This window comes from Pholcus phalangioides, unplaced genomic scaffold (genome assembly GCF_987345545.1).
Source record: "Pholcus phalangioides strain wild (caught in Gottingen) unplaced genomic scaffold, Ppha-v1.0 ptg000009l_1, whole genome shotgun sequence".
In the NCBI taxonomy this organism is placed as follows: domain Eukaryota; kingdom Metazoa; phylum Arthropoda; class Arachnida; order Araneae; family Pholcidae; genus Pholcus; species Pholcus phalangioides.
This window is the reverse complement of record NW_028301602.1, coordinates 14,236,891-14,264,851: the sequence shown is the minus strand read 5'-3', so window position 1 is coordinate 14,264,851 and position 27,961 is coordinate 14,236,891. Positions and strand designations below refer to the sequence as shown.

At 34.7% G+C, this 27,961-nt stretch overlaps 1 protein-coding gene across 1 annotated transcript; it reads right to left on the bottom strand.

The window, feature by feature from the left end:
- Positions 1 to 154: 154 nt before the first annotated feature.
- On the bottom strand, positions 155 to 23,238 carry LOC149081797 (1-acylglycerol-3-phosphate O-acyltransferase Pnpla3-like). The gene is made up of 9 exons (XM_089235565.1): positions 22,785 to 23,238; positions 10,788 to 11,020; positions 3,864 to 3,929; positions 3,605 to 3,754; positions 3,360 to 3,477; positions 3,136 to 3,261; positions 2,830 to 2,965; positions 2,575 to 2,682; positions 155 to 990 (listed from the first exon to the last, which is right to left on the bottom strand). The coding sequence occupies exons 1-9, from the start codon at positions 22,963 to 22,965 to the stop codon at positions 588 to 590; spliced, it is 1,521 nt and encodes a 506-aa protein (XP_089091691.1). The 5' UTR covers positions 22,966 to 23,238; the 3' UTR covers positions 155 to 587.
- Positions 23,239 to 27,961: the final 4,723 nt, after the last annotated feature.

Sequence of the window (27,961 nt, the reverse complement as noted above, 5' to 3'; positions counted from 1 at the left end):
AGTGTTTCAAATTTCGATTGTCCCCCTTCCCATGCCACTCCCGACGCCTACCGCGTATGCCCTTACTTTGAGAGTGAGTCAAATCAGATCGAGTTGATCAAATGGCTGAGTAACGCAACACGTGTACACACATACATTTTAAACACAAAAATACTTGGTTTTAGTTTTTTTATTCATGTCAAAGGGGCTTTTCTTACAGTATTTACACATAGTCATATCTATAAAATATATAAATAAACATTATTTTGACACCGAAATGCTTTCCTAATATTTCGCAAAGTAATCATGACGACAGGACATAAGACACTTTGGTGGAAACAATATCTCAAACGATAATTACAGTGTAGAAACTTGGATCTTCCTGGAGTAGTAACTAAATATCGCCATAACGAATGGCAGACCCACATCATTACAAAAATACATTCACTCGTTGACAAGTTGGGAGACAGATGGCAGTACCTGCAGAAAGCGTAACACACAACTCTTAAGACACAACGCACAACTACAGCTAAATTTGTGATAGATCAAGAGTAGATCATCGATTAATTAAATCAATGGTTTTGCAAAAATGTTGATTTAAAGTTTTTTCAGATCTCAGATATCATGATCCCATTCGTTGATTGTCTATCGAGTTCCTGTTCGGTCTTCATGCTCCAGTTGAAACGATTGTCCAATAGTATGTCTAATACAACACGTCCGTTGTTGTTTTCGGTTGTATTCGGAAATATATAGCTCGTGTTCGTGCGTAATTTTTCTTGCGCCAAGATCTTGGATTTCTTTAAATTGTTTTCTTTTAGGTACAGAGACGATTTCTGAAGTTTTGTACTAGACCGATGAGGTCGTTTCGTGTCCATGTTTATCGTGACCACTTCTGTATTTGGCATCTGATATGACTGGGTATCATCAATGGCTCCAACGTCAACTTCTTTCATGTCCTCCATCATTTCATCAAGATACTCGAGTCGATTTAATCCGATTTGGCAATGGACACTAAAGAATTAAGAATGAATGAATTAAATTTTTAGCCTAATTATCAACAAATATTTTCAGTAACATGCAAATATAGTTTTTGTGCACCAAAAAAGAATAGTCCTTTTTACACACAGGCATTGGCGAGATTATAGTGTTATTTTGCAGGGAAAAACGTAAACCCCCCCCCCCTCCTCCTTGAGAAAATTCTGCGTACGTCTATGCCCACAGGTTGTTCCAGAACTCTACCGTCAAAATTGGAAGGGTGATAGTATGGAAGGGAGTAGGTAAACTTTGCCTAGATAGAAAGGAATTACCTTTTGGGGTTTGATAATACAATTGAATAATCGACGTTGGATATACCCAAACGTTGGGTATATCCAACGTCGATTATTCGATTGTATTAAACTTTGCCTAATAAATACTCAGAATAATCACCAACGAAAAAGGCATACAAGGAAAATACATTACTCCTATGATTAGTTAAAATAGTTAGTTTCAAAACTCCTATAGTTATTAGTCACTGGGAATTTTGTATTTCCCTTGTATTTACCGTTTTTGTAGTAGTTTTTTAGTAGATCTTTCTGAATAGTATGATAGTACCAAAGCCTCCTAGAATATTACCTCTTTTTTCGCACAACATGGTAGCGTCTAGGAGGCTTTGATAGTGCCCGTGAAAACAAATAATTTCTCCAATGGGAACCCGGGGGGGGGGGGGAAGAGATACGTGCATTACTTCAATTCAGAAGTCGCCAAAATATGCCAACTTTGCATCATCAGGAACGATAGAGAAATTTGATACTTTTTTCCTTGAGGGAAATATCGTCTTTTTTTTCGCGTCAATTGTTAAGTATTAAGGTATGAAACAGAGTGCTTTCATTCTAACCGTGGGGTAATTAAATACATCGGAATTTTGCTTCCTCTTTTCCTTCTCCTCTTTTTACACGCAACATGGTTGCGATCGCAGCACTCTAGCCCTCTACCGTCAAAAATTAGAGGATAGATGATGCCATGCTAGATGATGGAGGTGCAACGTAAGTCACTTTGATGTATCGACCGACCTTCGGCGGATTCTCATAAGTTTGACATTCGTTCTAGTGCATAGTTTCCCACAGTTTTTGTTCCACATCGCTCTCTTCTTCAGAATTTTTTCTCTCTCACGGCCCCCTCCCCCCCCCCCGACTCAAGTGAACACATAGGACCATATGTCATACTCCTAATACTCCTAGTTTCTATCGCCCCTTTGGACCATTCCATCGCCCATTAGGAGCGATATTGCCCACTTTAGGAAACACTAGACTCTAGTGTGTGTTGTTCGAACCGCAATGAAATATTCTTTGCCTCCTGTACACATTAATAAGGAATTTCAGCAAACTCAAGAATTACAGCACGTGGATGTAGATGAGCCTTTAGGTATGATTATGCATTTGAGAAAATAATTTTTGCCTCCTACTCCCAGATTGGATGTTAGCATGCTCCGAACGAAAAAATCATCTGTGACCCCAGTGGTTTAATCGCAGAAATTGTTTACCTTGCCGAGTACTCTCGGCCCTCTAGTTGGAGCTCTTGGACACCCTGTATTATGTGTTTGGTTAGAATTCTTACCTAGATTGGAATTTCGGATGCTGCATTATTTCTCTGAAGTAATGCAAGAGATCTCTGGATACATCGACTACACAGGAACTAGCTTTGTTGTGCAATTTTTTGGCTACGCTGTGAATTCCAAAAAGAAAAGATTATAATTATTTTTCATTGATCATTACAAAATTATAATTTTTCCGTAAAATTATATATTAATCAAATTATAAACAAAATGGACCCAAAAAAAGTACGGCGTGAAGTAAAAAACTTAACACTCACGCCGAAAACAGGGAATAAGACAGTTTCACGGTTAATATACTTGGCATGTTCAAGTAGTACAAGACTTTCACTACTGGATTCTTCATAAGTCTGTCACCTATCCCATTGTTCAGCCTTTGAACTGATTCATCAATTTCTGGATATAGAAAAATTATATTTTTTAATATTATTTTGAATAATATTCGTATGAAAGAATAGGGAAGTGGTCCTTCCTCTCCAATAAGGTGTTCAATATAATATTGTTATACGTTAATTGTAGCCAAGAAATCGACAAAATTTTTGAATTTTCTCGAAATCTGTACTTACGACTACAAATTTCATTAGGCAGCGGATGTTCCAATGGTTCGCATTTGGTATGGTTTGTCTTCTCGTTCGGTATGTTTCCGTTAATTTCCATTCTTCTGAAAGAACATCGAGGACATTGTAATATTCCTGAAAATAAGCGGGATATTAAATAAATTATAACTCGTACAACCATTAACTTTTCTTGTTCGGAATTTCGATAATGATCTAGAGCTCTAATTCCGTACCATTATCTCGAAGGAAACGCAGAGCGTCGTTGAAACCTTTCTGGCACACGTCTTTGAGCATATCTGGTGGTCCCGGGAAGAGAATTCTCAGCAACCTCCGACAGTTTCTCAAGGTGATCTGCAAATAACAGTGAATATATCAAGAAATTGAAATGAAAATTTATCTCCTCAAATCCATATTAATTACCAGCAATAAATCAATGCCCCCCCCCCCCCACCATGTCATATGGACCTGAAAAACTCACATAAACACTCATGTTGTTCACAATGAAGTTCTTAAATACACCAGAACCATCGTTAGGACAGATTTCGCTATCACCGTAAAACGGAGCGACTACAACAGTGCTGTCGTCCAATCTTGGGGAATTGTCACTGTAGCCACCATCAACGTAAGCCTGAGGGATTAAGAGAAAAAAAAAGTTATCGATGGAATGTTTTACTCAAATTTCTGTAATTTCTTGTAAACATTTTACACGGCATTGAATAGTGAAAAACAATACTCACAACGCCGTGAAATTCTGGTGGGTCGTATCCACAATACAGAGGTATAAAACAGCTGCACATCAATGCCTTAAAATATAAATGAAAAACATCGTAAGACAGAATCATTGAAAGTCATAGACTGTTCTAGTACTATAGAAATTTCAATATAGATTAGAAGAGATGAAATTTAGAATTTGGATTGTCGAGATTTTTTGGTGATAATCGAATTTTGGTAATGTCGGGATTTTTTTCTTGCCATAATTTCGTCCTGTTCCAGCAGGGTACTGGGCAACTGTGTCATATGCTTGAATTGAGAAAAGAGCAAAAATTCCGACAGACGAAATATTTACATTGTCTGGCTGTTAAATTCCGAACAAACCGATATTCCGACACCCCAAAATCGATTCCAAACTGTGGCGTCGGAGGCGGAAGTGCCGTGGGTGCTCGAACACCCTCGAAAATTTGTAGAACGGGTTCGGGCACCCCCAGAATTGATTTAGAAAAATCAAAGTTTCCCACATGATACTTAACACAAGCCTCCCACAGGTTCCAAACGCTCTCGACGCCTCCGATTTCAAAATAAGAAAACATTAGGATAAATTTAATTCAAAACTTGATGAATTCCCACTACATGATTTTGCGTGCTTCTCATTGATTGTAAAACCAGCAAGTCGGTTTGGACCTCGCGAGCATGAGTTCGAATACAAGTATCAAAAGCCCTTTCGGTTCCTTCAGCGTTGCTTGTGAGCAACAGATTGGAGATGCTCAAAGCTGATTGAAAAAAAGCTTAAAAACAGCTTTGAAGGTGTATGGATTATTAGATATTGCGAACACGTGTAGTTTATGTTTAGTATTGTCTCAAAATGGCTCGTTTTCGTGAATCCTGTGACACAGTTACCGCAAAAATCGCCAATAACACGCCAAACGGAAGCTTCGTTGAACTTCATCACGTTTCATGAATGAGAAAAAGATTGATTTATAATATCTACTCACATACAGCTACGACTCATGATACTAATATCATTATTATGCAATTACTCTCAAACAGGTTTGTGTTGCCTCATCTCACATGTCTATTACATTTTATTTCCTCTTCATTGAAGATTTTACCATTCATGGAGTATAAATGCTAATCGCTTCCGGATTTATCATTCAAACGGAAAATATTCATGGATCTTAAGTCGTTTCAAACCATCTTTGTGTGAATGGGCATTTAAAAATTTCAAATAAATCCATGCACCTCTGAACATATTCAAATAAATATAGAATTTGAAATTTATTCAAAATGTAATGTGAAAAATAATTGCAAAATATACGTAGTACAAAATCTAATGATTTCTTTTTCTCCGTGAGACTATTTACACGATACTGGTATAAATGAAACGAATTGTAAATAAAGTGTATACAAATTTATTTTCTGTCAAAAAATGCTGTGATTTTAACTGCCTACCGCTTCTTTCGCGAGAAAGTCATTCACATTTTGCAAGGAAACAAATGAATCCAATAAATGAAACTGCTAAATTCTGTTGCTAAATGCTAATTCAAAGCTCTTAAATGCTAATTCAAAGCTCTTAAATGCTAATTATATTGCTAAATGCTAAATTCTATTGCTAAATGCTAAATTCTATTGCTAAATGCTAAATTCTATTGCTAAATGCTAAATTCTATTGCTAAATGCTAAATTATATTGCTAAATTCTATTGCTAAATGCTAAATTCTATTGCTAAATGCTAAATTATATTGCTAAATTCTATTGCTAAATTCTATTGCTAAATGCTAAATTATATTGCTAAATTCTATTGCTAAATGCTAAATTATATTGCTAAATTCTATTGCTAAATGCTAAATGCTAAATTATATTGCTAAATGATAAATGCTAAATTATATTGCTAAATGCTAAATGCTAAATGCTAAATGCTAAATTCTATTGCTAAATGCTAAATGCTAAATGCTAAATTCTATTGCTAAATGCTAAATGCTAAATTCTATTGCTAAATGCTAAATGCTAAATGCTAAATTCTATTGCTAAATGCTAAATGCTAAATGCTAAATTCTATTGCTAAATGCTAAATGCTAAATGCTAAATTCTATTGCTAAATGCTAAATGCTAAATTCTATTGCTAAATTCTATTGCTAAATGCTAAATGCTAAATGCTAAATGCTAAATTCTATTGCTAAATGCTAAATGCTAAATTCTATTGCTAAATGCTAAATGCTAAATTCTATTGCTAAATGCTAAATGCTAAATTCTATTGCTAAATGCTAAATGCTAAATTCTATTGCTAAATGCTAAATGCTAAATGCTAAATTCTATTGCTAAATGCTAAATTCTATTGCTAAATGCTAAATTCTATTGCTAAATGCTAAATTCTATTGCTAAATGCTAAATGCTAAATTCTATTGCTAAATGCTAAATTCTATTGCTAAATGCTAAATTCTATTGCTAAATGCTAAATTCTATTGCTAAATGCTAAATTCTATTGCTAAATGCTAAATTCTATTGCTAAATGCTAAATTCTATTGCTAAATGCTAAATTCTATTGCTAAATGCTAAATTCTATTGCTAAATGCTAAATTCTATTGCTAAATGCTAAATTCTATTGCTAAATGCTAAATTCTATTGCTAAATGCTAAATGCTAAATGCTAAATTCTATTGCTAAATGCTAAATGCTAAATTCTATTGCTAAATTCTATTGCTAAATTCTATTGCTAAATGCTAAATGCTAAATTCTATTGCTAAATTCTATTGCTAAATTCTATTGCTAAATTCTATTGCTAAATTCTATTGCTAAATTCTATTGCTAAATTCTATTGCTAAATGCTAAATGCTAAATTCTATTGCTAAATGTGGGATTCTTTTGCAAAATGCTAAATTCCAAAAAAGTCACAAAAGTATTTTAGTTCATGAAATTCGTAAATAGGTAACATTTATTCATCTGATCAATTTATTTCTCATTATTCATAAAATAATACATTGTCTTTCGTTTTTTGTAGGAAAATTCATCTCACAAAGAATGATTTTTTTCCTTCGAAACACGTAAAAGAATGTCATGTTTTATGATAAAGTTTCAATAAAGAGTGTTTGCTCAGTTTTTTTCCTATCATAACAAACAATGAACGGGATCCGTAAAAATACACTTTTGTTCGGAAAAAATCATAGAAATATAAGAGAAGAAAAAATAAATAAATATGAAAATATATATTACACAGCAAAAGCTTTGGAGAAAAAATGTGTTTCTAAGAATATAATCTATTGTTTGAAGAGTTTGAAGGTACAATAAATATGCATGTTACAGGCCACGAGCGACCTTTTGTCGCGGCACGTGTATCAGGTCACGCAGGAAAACATGCCACGGATCAGATAAACTCCGTGGACGTTAAAGCAGAGAGGGAGAAAATAACAGTAAAAATTGCATTTTTCTCTGATAAATATGGAAAAAGAATCTATTTTTACACTTCATATTTGAATGGATATTTTTGAAAAATCATTCGCTTGTATGGGTGTGTTAACCAAAAAGTGTTCAAAATGAATAAAAATGGTGTGGCTCATTGTAGAGTTATAGTAAAATATGTAAAATAAAATTACCATTAAAACAAAAGAGGAATATATCAAATTGTTATGGTTTCATCCCCGTAGAAATGTAATTGGTAGAATTGTAAAAATTGGAATTGTTATGCAGCCATTACTAAGCAAAATATCATTCAGAAAAATTTGCGTCTCATCTTATTATACTGAAAGATATTTATCCCATGATATCTGAATAAATTCGTAAAGATAATTGCAATTCTTGATATGACAATTTTTTTTTTTTTTTGTAAAAATCTCTGTATAGCTTAGCTCTCTGGAGACAGTTATTTTTAGCATGTGGCAAAAATCCAGAATTTCAATTGTTAACACCTGAAAATTATGTTTTCGATTTTTCTAAAATCAACTTAGGCATTTTGTAATTCAATGAAATCATTATTTTTTATTTGCAATCGCAACAACATGTTTAATTTATGTTCATCAAAAGTTTCTTTCAATGTTCAAATAGAGACTGTGTGGAATATTCTGATTAAGATGAGTTGTTCCACGGAATAAAGGATGACTAAAAGAGAGACATCAAGGAATTCTGGGAAAACAGTCATTCTGCAAATGACATATTTGAATATTGATATGAATTGATCTCGATGCAAACTCATAAAATTGGAATTCATCATCACCACAACCATTTTCAATCCACTGCTGGATGAAGGTCTCCTCTAAATTTTTCTATTTTACTCTGTCTGATCTGTGCTTTAGCCATCCAGATGACTCCAAAAACTTTTCTGATCTCGTCGATCCATCTTGCTTGGGGACGCCTTCTCGGACGTTTAACACCACGGAGGTACCAATCCCAGGATACTTGTAGTCCTTCTGTTGTGCTGTCTTCTTGTAATATGCCCAGTCCATTTTCATTTTAAACGTTTAATTCTTTCCATAATATCATATACCTTTGTGTGGTTCCTTATCCAAGTGATTCGTTTTCTGTCTCTTCTTGTGATGCATGTGGCTCTTCAGAATTACACAGTTTTTGCCAAAAGTGCTCTATCCAATCCTGATCCTTCTGTTTATTTCATTAATGATTCCGTTGTCCATGGTAATTTCTTGTCCCAGGTATACATAGCTTTCTGCTTCTTCTATCTGTGTGTTGTTGAGCAACGCGAAGGGGTTGAACATAACTTTTGTCTTTTGCAGATTCATTTTCAAGCCCAGTTGAATACTTGCCTTCGCAAGTTCTTGTATCTTTTTTTCTAGTTCGTCTGGATTACTGCTGATAATAACAATGTCGTCGGCAAAACGCAAATGGTTGAGAAATTCTCCATTTATTTTAAGTGAATAATTAAAATATTGAATTTAATTTGAATTAAATTGAATTTAATCCTTTCTCCTCCCAATACAGTTTTCTGAATACTTCTAAAACAACGGTGAAGAGCTTTAGTGAGATAAAGCTCTGATCATTTACCCTGTTATGAAGAAATTTCATCGACAAATTAAATTTCCTTTCCGGATTTAGCACTTTCATTTCGCACAGAAATGAACCTTCACAGTTTCCCCACTTAACCCTTTATACACATCATTATGAAAATTAGGATAATAATAACAAAATTATAATAAATACATGTATAAATAAAAATATAAATACGGTATAACGATAGTAATAAATAATTATCATGGAGTTATTTGGTAACTCATTTCAGTTCTAATCAAAGACAAATAAAATAATAAAATGTAGTAACTATGTTATGTCTGTTAGTTAGTAACATAACAAATTATCTAACCGTACTTTAAAGCGCCATCATTAGATATAGGGTTGAAACATTATTAGAACTCAATTATTAATTTAATCTGGACATCTTTTCTTTCTCGTAACTTATTTAATAATCTAGAAATTTCAACGCTAACCATATATCATATTAATTTTTTGAAAAATTATGCTGCCCTAATTTTCCAAAAATCCTGTCCTTTTCAAAATATTCGAAAAAGTCATAATTAAATAAATAAATGTGAGTAAAAAAATTATTCACATCAATGACGTTTCCTTTTGAAACATACTGTACAATGGCACACCATTGAAAACTTTTTTTCAAATGCAGGTTTTTTGTACGTTCCGTGATATTTCGTACTTATATAGGTATAATTATATTTTTTTTCATTAAAAAATGCGTTTTAAATTACTGTAACTATGTGTATATTTTTTTTACCCCCAGCTAATTCTCTTCTTTGTTTACTTGAATGTGCCACGCGTAACGATTGCGAAGCTCCGGTGGCTTTTTAGGTCAGACTGAAAGTGAAAACGTTAACACTGACCTCGAACCCCAAGAAGTCTTACAAGGCTTTTTCCTTTTGCGCCTTCAAGTTTAAAGAAAAGAAATAGTAAAAACATGGTGCGCGCTACATCCCAGCAGAAATGTATTTCCTGGATCGTCGCGTGATTTTCGCTCTGATGAATCATTGGCTAATCGACATCTCCATCAATGTCAAATTCCTCGTATGTACAGGCGATGAGATTACGAAATAAATTGCAATATAGTTTTTTAAAGCAGAGCTGCACAACGTTTTCGGTCCGCGGGCCATATACGCGGTATTTCTGTCGCTCGCAGGCTGTGCATATATGAACATATGACTTGTATTTGACGGGATATTCCGGTAATTTTTGCGGTCCCAACTTTTTTTATGAAATGTCCCGTTTTTTTTTTTTCAACGACGCTTGCTTGAATTTTCGAAATCAGGAATCTAGATTATTTTCATGAAATATAAATTACATTATGATAATTATGACTCTACCATAATTAATTATAGTGTTATTAATAGATATTCATCTCAAATATTTTACCATAGTTATATATTTCTTTGGTGAATGAGATTTTGACTTGAAGTACCAATCATTTTCTGTGATTGGCGATTTTTCCGCAATTTTAGCGATAATTGGCAATTTTATTTGCCTTTAAAATTTTTTTCGGCTTTAAATGGATTTGCCTTTAAAATTTTTCTTCGGCTGTAACTAACAACTCAACTTGCCTTTGCCATTTTTTTTTTTTTTTTTTGCTGTAATTGTGACTTATTTGCTTTTAGCAACTATATCCAGTATTTTTATGGGGTTAAAAATGGTCAACCTATGCACAGTAGAAGTCTGTTACAACGACAGCTCACAATCACGAAAGAAATTATCGTTGTAACGGACTTTCCGTTATAAGCGAATTTTTTTATAACATCAGCTTTTTTCACACTCACCCGCAAATCATTCGTTATATCGAGATTCCCTTTACAAACCGTACGTATTGTAACGGACTTATACTGTGTTTATCGTGTTATGTGTATTGTTACTTTTCTACCGAAAAAACTTTCGCATGCCAGAAGGAACGCGAATCTAGCCCGTGGGGCCAGAGGTTGTGCACCAATGTCTTATACCGACATAACGAACCTGTAATACGTCTTCTTTGGAATCGAATTGACTTAGTAATACGTTTTTGCAATCATCGTATCTCGTTACAGAGACGAACAAGCGTCCATTGCAATGAAGGTGGGCATTTTCGGGAAGAATCATGTTCATGTAGTCGTAGAGCAATCGCATGATGTTGAGGTCTGGTGACATCGGACCCAAAACGCCACAGCGAACTTTTATGGACACGTCGAACACTGTCATCGTGATCTTTTCTGCGAATACAAAAATAAAAAGTCGGTACATCTTATAAATCTATTTATAATGACAACCATACATGAGATGTATCTTACTCTTAGGATGGATCGGTTTATCAATTTTCACTGAGATCCATCTGAAAAATTCAAGTTTGGAAATTGAACACAAAATAAACATTACATGTCAAAGTTCAATAATATTTTCATTGGTTATGTCTTGATTTTGCTTATCAGTTTTTTCCTTGCAAAAAACGAGTTGAATGCACCTTATCCTTAAATAAAAGAGATCATTGACTGATACTTTAGTATCGCTTTGAGGGCGCTCTGCTTATCATTGCTGAGATGGCGGCAAACGGATTACGTAGGAAGCGAGTTATTAAACAATCATTTTTCTTGTGTTAAGAATGGCAATGACTCATCAATGGCAAAACGATCGCTGTTAGGTTTTTCTTTCTATCACAACTGTTATTACCCGTAATAATCAACGTTCTATCAACATGGCTCCCAAAATTTCAAATTAAGTTTCTTCGCACCTAAGTGGGTAATTTTGCACCAATTCTGAAATGGATAGCGGCTATTATAATGAAAATTTACAAATGATTTTGATTTTTCCTGACAGGAGGCCTTATCGGTCAACTCATGCGTTTGAGTTGGTGATGCATCCGCTATTTTGGATATCGTTTGCTAAACATATCTATACCGGTTGATTTCACCTGGAATTTTCGAGAAAACGTTGCACTTTATTATTAGAAAACGGCTTACTTAGAAAATAAATACTGTTTATTTACATGTAGAAACTAATTTACTTTTTAATCATTTCTATAAAGTTGAAATTTACTGATAGAGAATATTCACTAAAGTTGAAACTGATCATTATATATATACTTGATAGTAATTTGTGATTTCAAAATGATTCGTTTTCTACGAAATAGTTACAGCTTTCATGAGAAATAATAATATTGAACAATTCATGCAACTTTATTTATGCATTCTTGAAAAATGCTGAGAAATATGAGAAAGGTCGACTGAGGCAGATGCAGAGGGCGAATTTTTTAAGGGGGGCGCAAAAGCTTGGTGTCCATGAAAGGATTAAAATACATTGACTACGAATATTTCAAGTTATCTCTTGAAAACTGAGACAAAGCCTAAGCTTTACGTTGTACCTGTTTATAGATAAGTCACATGAAAAATAGTCATATTAAGAAACAAATATAGACACAGGGCCAGTGTTTATCAATGATCATCTAGATGCGTGATTCACACATCAGAATTCAATTTGACTACTTCAAATTTCATTGAGAAATGAAGATACTTCAAATTTTAGTGCTTTTTTTTAATAGTTATTTCTCACAGAAAGAAATAAAAATACCCTTAAAATTTTGGAGAGGAGTGAAATTATTCTTCAAAATTATAATTTAAGCATAACATTGGACAGGGCCCTTCCAGCAAAGGTTTTTGACTTTGACGTAGCCCCATCCACCCGGGACTTTAAGCTGCCTTCCTAAATCAATGTCATTTTAACTTTACAGTCAAAAACAAAAACCTATATACGAGCCGTCTAGTTGCAAAAGAAGACAGATCAATTTTTTTCTGATTTTCAGATTATGTGTGTATTTAATTTTTTTTCTTCTCAAAGTAATATTTTTCAGAGCTAAAATTTGGTTATGACCTACCTGTTTATAATATCAATTTGTGAAAAAATTCTTCCATAAAAAAAATGATTCAATTAACTAGTTTTTTGTTTCCTCTGGGAAAAATTTGTCAAAAGTGATCTATCTGGTTTTAGATAGATCACTTTTTACACGGCAAACATGAGATCGTTCCCTGGAATATCATGCACGCTAGAACTATGTCAGACTTGTGGAGTTCAGTCCCGTTATGGAATCCATGCAGGGCCGTAACTATTCGATAATTTTGTAACGGTGTTCTTTGCTCCCACCTAAAACTCCTCCAACCCCCCCTAAATTTGTCCTCCCGGCGCAGTTGCCTCCCCGCACCCCTCTTTTACAGCCCGAGAAGCCAAGTATACAAATATTTTAGAGGGCTGCGAAATGCCGAATGAAAATCCTAATGTCAAGTAGTCTCAGAGTCAGAATAAAGAAAGTAAAAGTTTCATCAAAAAACCATTACAAAGCAACTAATACAATTGAGGCTATGATTATTGAGTATTAATGATTGACAACGCTTTTCGATAGAATTCTCATTGCTAGTATTGTACAGTTTCTGAATCATCCCCATCTCCCCTACATCACTAAGTGAGCCCTAGGGTATAATTTTTTGGCAGACTCCCGGGCCTACGTAAATGCATATAAAGTTGATCGTCGGCTGCAAAGAGCCCTCTCAGATTCTCTTTTTGAGGTCCATGATATAAATATATCGATCAAGATGATAATGGAATACATATAATTACATAATTTACAATTACAATTGGATAATATACGTATCAATTCTTCACTTAATTTTTCAAACTGATTGACTGACTACCTTCGTTTGCTTTTTAAATCAACAATAAGTAAAACTCAATTATTTCTGATCACACAGATATTGATTATATATATATATATATATATATATTGATATATATATATATATATATATATAATTGTAAGAATTTAATCATCATTAAATGTATTTTCTTCGCTGGTAATTATTATGTATAAACAACAGATCCTTCTTCTGACTTTTTCCAAATTCGTATTTTGATGAGATTTCTAGTAATTTATAACGCTATCACGTATGGGCTCTTTTCCTCGTTTACGCAATGGTTTAGAATCGCATCGCTTTTGTAAACCATTGTGATAATGCAGGGGATATATTGTGTACCTAGACTGTGCACCAAAATATATGTTACAGATACCCTAGACGTGACTCGCGTGATCCAGGGGCGTAAGTGAAGTAAGTAATGCTTAATAGTGAAATGTAGAGAAAATCCAAGATGTCTTGACCTCATTCCAGCTGACCGGGTCAAGCATGAATGGATATTCAATTCCCTCACCATGTGGATATGTGTGAGTGTCTTTCTCTCTCCGCCCTTCTTCAACTTTTTTTCTTTCTTCCAACATGTCTTTGGCCAGCCAGAGCACAAACCGCATGTTGTTCCCATTTCTATACCGAGGCCGGCGCCTCTTTTCGAGCCTCATTCAGGTTGTGATTTTATATATATATTATGATTATTATTAAACAAAAGCACGTACATAAACAAATGCATTCCGTCACGTATTCGTTTCCGGGTAGAGATTTCAAACTACGAAATTATTTGAGTATAGGGAGGAAACTGGTTTTATATGTCTCTCGTTATGGACATCAATTCGACATCATTATATGATGTAATAGAGTCATCGAAAGGAATGGGAAAAGTGAAAATCTTATTTCTTTCAATGGGTTTTTGATTACTTTTGTTTCACAGATTTCTTTCTAATGATAGGTGTGACTGAAAAATCTGCCTGAAGGCTGATCCTAATGATAGTGTGCTTTGGACTCACACCCAACACTCAATCGGGCACCGATTTTCACATGGACAACGCGGGCATTTGCCCGAGGCCCCAAATTCATAATTGTATATGTTTTACCCAAATTTTTATAAATTTTGTTTGGTAAAAGTTGGGAAAATCAAAGAATTTGCCCAAAAATCCCATAATACTACAGTAAAACCTGTCTTCAACGAAATCACAAGGTACCGAGATTTTTTTCCCGTTGAACACAGGTTTCCGCTTAATAAAGATTCAATTGATATGTGTAAAATTATGTAACGATCTTGTGTGTGCTTGAAATAAAATAAATATAATTTATTTAAAAATATATAAAATAAATAAGTAATTAATTAGTTTATAATTACTAAATACTGTGTTTAGGTTTTGACAGCATCTGCATAAAATTCCGGCCCACACTATTTTTCTTCTAAATTAACGACATTTACGTCCTTTTTAACTGGTTTAGCAAAATTATACCAATCATTAATAGACTTCACACAGCATTGCAATATTAACTTCTCGTCAAAAATATGTTTCAATGTGTCATCGTGCGATTCCTGAATTCCACATTTTTTTTAACCGTAAAATGATTTATGACAAGGAAGTTTGCATGTTTATTCAACATGAAGTCCTCAAATCTTCATGGAGATTCTGTATATTTGCAATGTGTAAAACTTTATGCATCTGATCTTGCAAACACTTTTCCGACGAACTGAAATAATTTTCTTCCTTGGTTCAGGTTGGTGACACGATGCCACAAATGTTAAATAACGTTGGAGGTTTAAAAAAGATGCTTCCAGATGTTGAGACACCATTGAGTCAACTTTGACAATATCATCAAGATTAAACTGTTCTAAAGAAAGGTCATTTTTAAAAAGTCTTAAAAAATTCACCATTAAAAAATTATTAAAATCATTAAAAAATCGAAAGATCATTCTCAAAAAAGTAAAATCATCAGTTCGCTCAAGTCTTTTACCAAAAAACTGCCATCTTTTTAGCTTTATTGTGTATTGAAGCTGAACTTAAAAATTAGATTTTCAATGACAGCTCATACGAGAATGCGGAAAAAACATTTATTGTAAGATATTTCATGTGGAGTATTTTACATTACATTTCTCATTTAAAACAGTGCAAATCTTTTTTTTTATGAATTCACGATGAACATGTGCTGTATTTTCTGACACACCAAACCTCTTCGACCTCAGTCGAGGGAGGCCCCACAATACCTCTTTTACCCAGGGCCCCCATCAAGTCAAAATCGGGCCCTGCATTTAATGATTCATTTCAGGAAGGGAGGGGTTCAAACTTTTTGCAGTAGTGGCTATTTTGCACCCCCCCCCCTGTTTGTGGAGTTACTGAAATCTACGCACTCATTCCATGATGCCTTCAAAAATCTGTGCTTCCGTCAAGCTCATAAAGAGAGACTACAGGCTCCCTTCCTGAGCTACCACAATCTTCAAGCTCTTCCTCCGACCTCCCTTCTCCCAAAATCTGCACTATATTCTTTTGAGTTTCAAACAGCTGCACATCTCTTTCCTGAGGTCCCAAAATCTATGAGTGGCTTCCCTTAAATTTGTAACCTCCTTTCCGCAGCTATACTAAAATGTGCAAGTGTATTCCATGAGATACTTAAAGCGTACACTTGAGTTCCATGAGCTCCCAAGATTAGTTAATTTCTTCACCGAGTTTTTGAAACTCTATATGCGTTTACTCTAAACCTATACACTTCTTTCCTGAGCTCCCAACATCTGCACGCCTCTACTCTGAGCTCCGAAAATCAGTAACTGACTTTCCCAACGTTCCGAAAATCAGTAACTGACTTTCCCAACGTTCCCAAAATCAGTAGTAACTTCCCTAAGCACGTGAATTCTACACGCTCTACATCTGCGTGTGTCTCCTCTGAACTTCCAATATTTGCTTCCCTGAACTCCAAAAACTCCAAGTGTCCCCTTACACCTTATTTATATGAGAAGGTAATTTTAGAAAGAAAAGCCTATAATGTGCTGAGTAATTTTAAAATCCCTAGAATCTCTTCTGACTTCCCGTAGAAGGAACCTTTCAGTTTAATAACCAGAAGTCTATTTAATTATATCTTTCTTTAATTTTTTTTAATAATTCATATTTAGCTACATGAAGTTTCGAAGAAAAATTCTCATTTACTTATATATTTCATTGAGCATAGTTAGAATGAATCTCAGTGGCGTAATCAGTAAAGCGAAACTAATCGGATTTCATGGTTAGTTTTCCTGGAACTATTAATAATAACCAAGTTATTGGTTCGATTACGAGGACATCGGAAGGTTGTCTTTTCGTATTTCTATAAATAACCAACTCGGTTTTTATACAAGTAGACATTTTTACGGAAATTAACTTTAGCAATGATCTGAGTGAAATCTAATTTTTTCATATTTTAATTTTCAAAAACTTGAAAACAAATCAATATGTATAGGGTGTCCCATAAATTCGTAAGTAGTTTAAAAATTCATAAAAATTAAAGGAATAGGTATAATTGAATGCGGTTTGCAAAAAAGTTATTCTCACGAGGGAAGTTTTTTTTTTGGTGCGGGAAAAAAATTTAGTTCAAATTTTTGTTGATAGAGGGACATGCATGAAAGCGAATCATTGGAAATATGCAAATCAGAGTCCTATAAAATGCAGGATGTACGATAAACAGTTCTTTTCTGAGTTTTCCTGTTACTGGCGCTTGCAGAAGATTTTCATTGTGAAATTGACATTAGTTTTGGTGAGTTTTACCTTAGCCACGAATCACAGGCTGAAATTATAAGAACTTTTCGGTCACAGAAATGTATGAAGAAAGGTTTATATCCAATCACTCCTGCCAGACTGACGTGCAGCTTCTTCTGTCTACAAAAATTTGAAATATTTTTCTTTCTGTATCAAAAATATTCCCCCTTCGGGAGAATAATTTTTTCGTAAACCGCATTCATATATAATAATTTCATCAATTTTTAAACTATTTACAAATTTATGGAACACCCTGTCTTTACTGTACAGTGAAACTTCATGTAAATTAAATGATAATTATGGACAATGATAATGAGTTAGTATTATTGTCCATAAATAATTATTCTTGGGATCAGAAGAATGGGAGGAAATACACGTGTTTTCATTCGATTTTTTTACGTGCTATAATGATAACCACCGTAGTCATATCGAGACAATGGTCATAACGATGACCTCTATCAAAAAAAGATTAGGTCAAGGATACTTATCTCTATACCTGTACAGAAATTTTTACTTTTCCTATCAGTCGTTTTCGAATTTGCTGTAGGTCAGGGTCGAATCCGTCTATTTGTATGTTTATGATTCGTAATAGGAAGGAAACTGGTCGCCAAGAAATATTTGCAAAACTAATACAAAAGTTCCTTTACAAAAGTTTAAGTTATTTTCACACTTTTATATGATGAAAATCAATGTCGAGTTTTTTTTTGCACGTTTGAAATTTCTGAAAAATTTAAAAACACCAAAGATGAAAATAAAAGCTCAAAAATTAGATTCTAAGAGGAAATTTAAGACCCAAAATGCTAATGGAGAGAGTCCCAAAAAAATTGAACATATTTATTGAAAATTTTTAAAAAGTTATGAAATAAAATTTATCTACAAAAATTTGATGTGCGTTCTAATTTATTTTGTAACTAGTTGTTACCTGCGGCTTTGCTCGTGTAGATTTGGTAATCTTAAAATTTCACGGCGATGAGTGCTTCATATAACATTTGAACCCCCTAATGATCCCCTTGCGGGGTTGCATTTCCAGAAATCCCTTCTTGGCGAGTCTATAGCTTCTTATAGCTAGTGACGGACTCGCATCGCGGTGACCGGGTTCGAGCCCCACCGTCACCACAGTGGTGGTCGGCTGAAGTTGGTTTTCTGTGGTTCTCAACTTCAAGGAGCAAATGCGAGCCGATCTCCCCGTTAAAATGTCTCGAGAGCAACAGTCCTACAAACAGTACAAATATTCAGTCATTACACTTTACTCACTTCACTTCTGAGATATAGATGGCAGCACTAAAAATCATACACAACACTAGATACGCATTCAGACTGTGAGGTACACATACTCAGACAGTGAGGTACACATACTCAGACTGTGAGGTACACATACTCACACTTCCGGCACAACTCGCTAGGTAGTAAATTGCCCATGGCGATAGACCTGAGTTGTGCTCGGCTTGAAAAAAAAAAGCTTCTTATAGCTTTAGCGATTTCAACTCAGTAATGATTGCCCATATAACCTTTAAGCCCCCTTCATGACAACTTTTGGGGTCGAATTTCGAAAAACTTCTTCTTGGGCAGTCTTTACGTCATAAAATGAAATTATCAACCCAATTTCATATTTATAGCTCTAGTAGTTTCGGCAAGGCATGATTTCCTCTATATAACCTTCGAATTCCCTTAGGGGTTGAATTCTGGAAAACCCCTTCTTAGTGAGTCATGGAATTAAACTGCTGACCCCCCAAATTTCATATTTACAGCTTCAGCGGTATCGGCTCGGCGATGACGAATCAGTCAGTCAGGACATATTATTTTATACGTATAGGCAGCGCCGTAAGTAGGCAGGTGCAACAGGTGCGCCCGCACAGAGCCCGCTTAGAAGGGCCAGAATTAGCCTAAATGCAAATTCCTGCACAGGGCACAGGAAGGGCTAGTTACGGCACTGTGTATAGATTAGAGTCAGACGTTCGAATTTCTCAAAAACATCTTTATCTCCAAACTAGTGGAGTGAACTAGATTTTTTTTTTTCTCAGGCAAACAAGTTTCACTTAGGAAAAACGTTGAAAAAATAATAATAATTTAGGGAATTCAAGAAAAAGTTAAATTGAGGAAATTTTGACTTTTTAATTAAAAAAAGATTCACTTTCTGGAAAAAAATTCTGGATGAATTTTTTTTTCTCATGGGTCTGGTGTATTTTATATGCTGGTAATAAGTGATCAATCGCACGTAAGAGGTGTATAAGGTGTCCCGTAAATTTGTAAATTGTTAAAAAATTAATAAAAATTGATGGAATTGGTAATATTTGAATGCGGTTGTGAAAACGTTACACAGAGTAACGTTTTCGCAAACCGCATGGAGGGTGGTATCCGTGTGGTATTCCGTGTGGAGGGTGCCACACGGAATCAAATCACGGAACTTCCTCACAGAATCTTTCTTCAATCTCTTCTGTGTCTAAAACGTTCGTGAAACTTCAGCAGGTGATGCATTGGCGGAGGTAAAACAACTTCACCGATATAGAACTTTATCCACCCATGTAAACATCAAAATGAAAATCTTATGTAAGCACCAGTAAAAGGAGAATTCAGAAAAGAGCTGTACTAATCGTACACATCCTGCATTTTACAGAACTCTGATTTTTAATTTCTAGTGATTTGCTTTCACGCTGCCCTCTATAGACAAAAATTTGAATACAATTTTTTTATCTGTACCAAAAATATGTATATATATATATATTACGCATATAGAAATGTCCTCTCCACTTGTCAATACAAGATTCATCGAAAGACTGGTTATTTGTGGAGATGAAGATTACAATTTTCTTCCTTCTTTTCTTCATCTCCACAAATAACCAGTCTTTCGATGAATCTTGTATATATTACGGCCGATTTCCGAAGTCCAGATATTTCACGATGTGCTGACCAATTCGTATTTTGGCCAATGTCTTCAGTCATGCCACTTCGCAAAGAACCATGCTTGAACCATCAACCATGACAAACACGAGCATTAAAAGAGGTGTGCTTATTGGCCAATACGGCAATTAATTTCGATGTAATTAAATGCCCACGATAATATCTCCTTTTAATCAATCAATTTACTACAAACAAAACATTCGGGTGATATTTGAATTGATTCTTCATCAACCTGGATATTATCATGATTTCAATGACGTACGAATGACCACCGAGGGGGGAAAAAATAATAGAAAACACATGATTATTCATATCACTATGGTGTTGATTATACACATGGAGAGTTATTAATAGAATACGTTCATATTGCAAGGATAAACACGTTGTAAGATCGAGTATTCGGTCATTCGGGTTCACGTGACGAAATTATCGTGAATATCATTAATTGATTGTGCTCTGATAGATTATTTATATCGTGAGTTTTCTGTGGCTGAGCAGACAGTCTCAATAGTTCTTAGATAGGGAAAAACGCGAGATGATGGTCAGTGACAGCATTCAGCCAATGACCGTGCAATTAATTTCCAATTGATAAATTCATTTTCTGATACTTACTTTCTTGCTTTTAAATCAAAATTTGGAATTTTTCATTTTAAAACTATCTTTCGAGTGCTAAATAATTTTAGAAAACTGATCAATTCAATTTTTGCAATTGATAGCATCGAAATTTTTAAAAAGTGAAATGTTTTTGAATCAGTTTTCAAATAAATTTCAATTTAAACTCTATACGTGTCAGATATTGCAATTTATTCCTTTTTATAAGCTACTAGCCATAATAGCCGGCGTTGCCCGGGTTTTCTTCAGTTACTGAGAGAATTGAAAAAGTGACAAACCATTATAAAGGAATATAAAGCTATTATACATAATACTGGCAGTACTGGCAGCATTAAAGAAATGGCAAATCATTGTAAAGGCATATACATGTCTGAAATGCATTGCTATGTGGAACGGAATGTGGTCCACGGTAACCACAGTAAACATTCCGAAAGTGATTGTTGAGGCCGAGAAACCATTGTTGCCCGACAGTTTTCCACCGTTTCAGGCATTTGACCACCTCTGACAAACTTTTAAAGTAGCCCATCGCACAAGTCTGGTTCTATTTGATATATATGCAAAATTTGGTGACAATAGGCTTAAAATTGTGGATTTGTATAGAGAACACACACAAAAAAATCAGTTTTATACATATAAAGATTAGAGGATGGGAAATCCATGTATATCCTATTAGAATATAGCTGTTTTCAATCTTTTTCATCTTGCGGCACGGTTGGAATAATTTCTGAAATCCTGAAAGGCAATCAATCCGCAATGATATTCTATACTGATTGCTATCTTTGGCTGTCGTTTCATTTTTCGGTGGTTCGATTTTTCACTCTTTGTCACGCCGGTGAAAAACCACCATTGGTATTACAAATCACCAGGAATTTCCAAATTGAATCAACATAAAATGATTAATTATTATAGATTTTTTTCCGTCGAATTTATTTCTTTCGGACTTACATGCATCTAGTAGAAGGATGCATCATATGCGGGGGAAAAATCACTAATAGGAGTATAGAAATAAACGGAAGTAAAAAGAGCAACTTTGTTTCATAAAGTCACAACAAAGCTTCTCGATGATTAGGAAAGAGGAAGGAAGACACAGAAAACTTGTTTGATTTTATTCCACTGGCGTTTGGACGCAATATTACGTCCTCGATCGTAAAGTGGAAAATTTCGAATGCATGTGGATTTTTTAATATTACATCGCTGACATTTCTACTGGTAAAAGAGTATCAAATCGTTCGTAATTTTCTCTGAAGACGTTTTTTTTTTTGTTCATATCGCTTTTCTCTTCCCCCGATCTGTGAAAGAAATGTCAGCCTATCCGGGCTTTTCCCCTCCTAACAAGATTCGCCGTTCTTAAAAAAAAAATAATAACCACTGTCGTAGACCTCATTGTGATATTTTCCTAATTTATTGAGAAATAAATCCACCTTTGCTTTAAAACAAGGATCATGCCTTGCTTTTCAAGATACGACATACACTTTTTACTCATACAATCTTAAAACAATGAACATTCCGCAGAAAACAACCATAACGATTAATGAAAATCCTAAATATGTAGGTAAGGCACGACAATATGCAAATGATCTCTTTGCATTAAAAACAATTATTTGCCAAAAAAATTATTGTCAGTTTCCGACTGATTTATTTTCAGATGTCTCATTTCTCATTCTCATCATTTCTTGCAATTTATTTTAATCGTCATTCTCACTTCGTCTTAAACCCTTTTACTCCCCTATTATATGAGGGGTTCACAACCATAGTAGACCAAGTGCATTTATGTTTATCATGGATAATAACACCTTAAAGTTTTCGTAAAATCAGGGCACTAGGAAATGATTGTTTAACTGAACATGACATATTTTATTCCTTTACGGCACTTTAACTGAATTAATTATCTATCAAAAGACTTTTAGTTGTTATTATCTATAGTAAAGATAAATGGACTTGGTCTGCTACGGTTGTGAACCCCTCATACATTAGAGAAAAACCATACAATAATACAGAAAAACCATACAATAATACAGAAAAACTTTATATTGATTATTCAGGGAAAAAAAACTTACCTAAAGGAACATTACACGCAAAAGCAGCGGCAACAAGAGCACCCACAGATGCACCAGATACCTTATTCCTTAAAATATGCGGCGCGTATAACCTCATGCAACTGCCGACACCCAAATGATAGCTTCCTAAATATCCACAACCAGAGAGAGATAAGTTCATTTTTTCCACATCCATAACCATTTTGAAAAAAAAAAATCAATCTCTCCCTGGTTACTATATCGACGATTCACAAAATAATCCCGGGTAGGATTGTAAATATCACATTGGAAAAAATAATAATAATTCGAGCTCGTTTACTAGCTACGAGACCATGGGAATAAATCGAAACTTCCCGTTCAATCAAAACAGAAAAACCAAAACACACAAAGTGATCCGCTTCCGATTCTTTTCCTTCCAGAAACTGATGGAGAGGCTGAGCTGGGCTCTTATCACAGCTGAACTTCCTGAGCGTGTGTTCAACTCGTAGGATTCTTTTTTTTGCTGTGTTTGCCTTTTGGCGATATTTCTGACATAAAAGATTTCTGTTTTACTTTTTTTTTTTTCTCGCCGCCATTTCAGGTAGTAATCGTGCATTGGAGGATATATAGGTCGCTATAGCACTAACAAAAGCGGTTTTCCAGCCTAACGTTATGTGTCTTACAGCCGAGAAGCAAATTTTTGCTTCTTTTTCCTGCGATCTCATTGGTTCGTCAGGAAAAACAAATTGTGGAAGTGTATATTAAAATTTATTTGGATATTGATTTATGTATGCGAAAATTGTTTGGTATTGATACTGAAATTTTGAAAAATCCTTAAATATTAAAATTTCTATTACGATTCAATTATTTTTTTCCCTGTCTTGATGAACACGAAATATTCCATTAATTTTATAGAAGAAACAGTGTTCGCTTAAATCACTGATTCTCATATGAAGGTCATACGGCCCTTTTTCGCCCCTAAGGGCCATATGCAAAAATAAAGTGAAGAGCGAGCCATTTCAGGTGATTCAGAGGACCACAAAGTATTCAAGCAATAAAATATTGTTGAGAAAAATTTGACAGTTTTTAGAATCCTGTAGGGCCCCCCACCAAAGAGATGTTGGTTGGTAACAAGGGATCCAGGGGTCTGATGATCCCTCGCACCATTATATATAAAATTTTTGTACGCAATAAATTTTTTTAGAAATTAATATTTAATGAGTAGAAAGATAGTTGAAGACAAGGGGACAAAAGAGAATATTAAAAAAAAAACCCACATCCTGGAGCAGGGGCCCTAGACTGGGATTTTTCGTGGTCCCTTTGGTGGTGACTTTTCAAGGTCCCTTTCATTGCGAATCTTTAGCATGAAAAACAAAAAAAGCGACGGTAATAGTCTCGGCCCCAGTGCTGGAGTCCTGTCAGCCCCACCCTTAGAGGGTCCATGAGTATGGCCAGGAGGCGTACGCACGATGACGGATAGATCTTTGAAGGGAGCACAAAAGGCTTTTATGGGGCACAAAAATTTTTTCCCCAAGAAATTTTTAGTTACCACCGTTCAGAAAGCATTTAAATTAACAGAAATTGGTTAATATAGCATATAAAGGGTATTTTCTTTCAATATTTCAATTTTTTCACCGAAATAATACTTTTTGTTTTTTAATTTTTGGTCAGCTTGGAGGGAGGGGGGGGGGGCACAGGGCCTTTGAGTACCCCGCCCACTTTTACAGAACTGGAAAAAACAACAGTAGACCCATTGATCACATTCGCTCGAATGTAACCGATACGTTTATTGGTTGTATTTCTCAAGTTTTTTAAAAAGATTTTTATAAAAAATTTATATAGAAATCCCGGCCTTGGATCTTAGTTTCCCAAACTTTTTGTTCCATCGCCCCGTTCTTCAATTTTTTTTCTCTCAGCCCCCCCCCCCCTCCCTCTCCAAATCAAATCAACCCATGTGTTTCTACAGTAAATCCTAGCTTATATCGCCCCGCTAGACCATTACATCCCTCCCACGTTGGGCGATATTGTCCCCTTTGGGAAACAAAAAAATCATAGCTTCACCGAACTTTTTTGTTCATCGTCCTCCCTCCGCTCAGAAATATACCGCTCAGTATATACCATACAATAATACTATATACTGTATATTTCGCGTCGTTCCTCTTCTTGAGTGATCCCATAGAATTCCCATATATTGCACGGCCGTAGTGTGCCTTCTCGGGGCCCCTGTTGAAGGGTTTTATTATTATGCAAGACATTTGCAATCTTTGTGGGGGCCCAATTGAGCTCGGGGGGGGGGGCTAGAGGCAATGCCCCGGTTGCCCTAGCCTAGTTACCGCTCTGCTATATTGTATCTGCAACTATTATCAATCCCTTGATACGTTCTATTGTCCCCCAAAGGTAAAATACTGCCCGATTTGGAAAACACTGGCTTAGATGAAATTCCCTTGCCTTCGTTCAGCAATAAATCGCCAAGATAGTAAATGGGATAACAATTGATCAAATAATTGATTGCATCATCATGGAAGTTTCGAGTAACAGAAATCATGATGATGCCCCGAAAAGTATCATACGTTCAAACAAAAGAACATGAATCGCCATTTTTTCCCTATAAACTTGATGATTCATGATTCATTGCCCTCTTCCAGCTTCGAACAAAGAAAAGACGATATATCAGCTGTTTATTATCATTTTTGTTTTTCCTGTCCCGTCCGGCATTACGAGATTTTCATGACGTAATTTTTCATCCATATATGATGAATCGGATATACAGGAAAAAACGATTGCATTTAGGACGGTATAAAAAAACAATCAAATGTCAAGAATTCTTGAATGCTAGGAAATATATTAGAGATAAAATAACTGGATTATTGTTATTAATTGATTTGTTTGATCAATTTGGTCACACCACGGTCATTTTCTGCACACGAGGGCTTTCCGATTCATTCCGAACGGCAGCGTTTTTTGTTTATAATCCCCGAGAGGTTGGTGCGCGAACTCCTCAATGTGAGACTCCCTGCGGTAGCAATCTTTTTCTGTGCTCATGTTGCCGTCTCTGTTGTACCCCCTGTGTCAGGAAAGTTTTCTGACAAGGACAAATCCAGTATCGAACTCGCGACACCTCTAAACATCCTTCGGTACTTTATCTCATCGACCTGGGGCTAACACGCTTCATTTGATTTATATACAGTGTATCCCGCTTATAACGTTTTTTAAAAAACCGCTGTGAATAAACGTTGTAAGCGGGAAAACGATTTAAACGGGAAATCTTAATGAGAATTACTTAGAGTTAAGACGCAGAAAATAAGTCGCACAAAGCAGGAAAACGTTATAAATGGGAACGTTATAACCGGGATCGACTATATATATATATATATTTATTTATTTATTTATTTATTTATTTAAGGAAGAAAAACAATTAGTGTTAACATTAGAAATACCCTTAACCCTGTATGGTCCGATGTATATTTGAATATACACTCAAAAACCCATTACACCAATTTATTTTCTCAATCATTTTAGAAACTACATCTTTAAGGCTGGGATTACACTATAAAAGTTTAAAAAAAGTTCTTTTATAAAATTTGAAATTATTAAATAAGATTATCAGTTGCATTTGCTCGAATGTAACCAATGAGCTTTATAGGTTGGATTTTTCAAGTTTTATAAAAGTGATTTTATCAAACTTTTATAGTGTAATCCCAGCATTAGTATCATTCCAGTACAAAATACGACTGCATACGACTACAATACTTTTTTATCTAGAAAGAGTTGCTTGTCGGTGTCTTTTTTTTTTTTTTTTTTTTGAGAGTTATTGAAATTTTGTGTTCAGAGATTTATAAAACCGCAGAAAATTGAGGGAATCGGAAGTAAATTTCAAGGTAAAACTATTCAATTTTGCTATAAGCAAGATTTAATCGGTATATAGATAACAGTAAAATTAAGAACTGTATATGCATTGTACCCTTATTTGGCCACTGTGACTAATTAAAAAAATCGACTCTAATATTGCTGTGTATTGTTTCATTTAAATATATGCTAACAACATCAATTTACATTTGCTATAACGTTTAGTGTTACATTAGTGTTACATAACAATTAGTGTTAGCAATTGGAACATCATTGGTAAAAAAAAAAATGCAATACGTTTTTTATGATGGTGAAACTTAAAGGGTTAACACTTGAGAATGAGGGCAGTCTTCTTACTCGGTCATGGCCCGGAGTTGCATATAATATGGGAGACATCGTGTTACGGCATCAAAGTTTTTAGAGAAGTGCAAATACATCACACAAGATTCTAAATTGGGTATATTGGGATACCATATCTGCCCCCGTGTGCATGTAGATATAACTATGGTGTCCTAAAGTATCTCTTTGCTATGGGCAGAGCTGGATTAACCCATATGAAGGCCCTAAGCACACAAGTGATTTTGGTGCCCTGCCATCACCTTTACTTTTAACTTAACGCATGGCCCGGGGCATCCCATGTGACAATTAGAACCGTTTACAATTTTCAAGAATAAATCATAATATATTAAATTTGTAAGCAGATATTCTTAAGTGAGGGACCTATGATCCCACGGCTCGAGAGCCTCGAATGCAGGGGACGCCTCCTGATAATTCGATCTGGTTATAAATTATATATTTTATAGGTTATTATAATTTGGATGCAAATTAACAATATAAATTAATGAAAAATTTTCGAACTGAAGAAAATTTTGAAAAGATGGAAGAAATAATTCCGAAACCAATAAAATTAGGATCTAATGAAAGAAACTCTCTGAGAACTAGTGAAAAATTCAGAATCTAATGAACTGAAAATAAGAAAATAATTCCATAAAAATTGAAAATTCGGAATAAATGAGAAATAATTAAAGAATTGATGAAAATTCGGAATAAAAATAATTCCAGATGATAAAAATTCAGAAGTTATTAAAGAAGCAATTCCAGAATTAGCGGAAATTCAAAATTCATAAAAGAAAAAAATAAATTACCGTATATATACTTCGTGTATAGGCCGACCCCCCCCCCACTTCAGGACCACCAAAACCACAGTGAATTGAAAAACAACCCAATTGACCGCCAAAACCAGTGCATTTTAAAAGGAGGGAAATTCGTATATTTTCATGCAATAAAAGTTACGATGAAGAACAATTCTAGCTTTCTTCTGATTATCCAAGCTGACCCAAGCACAAGTAGAAACGGTACATGATCCGTGGATG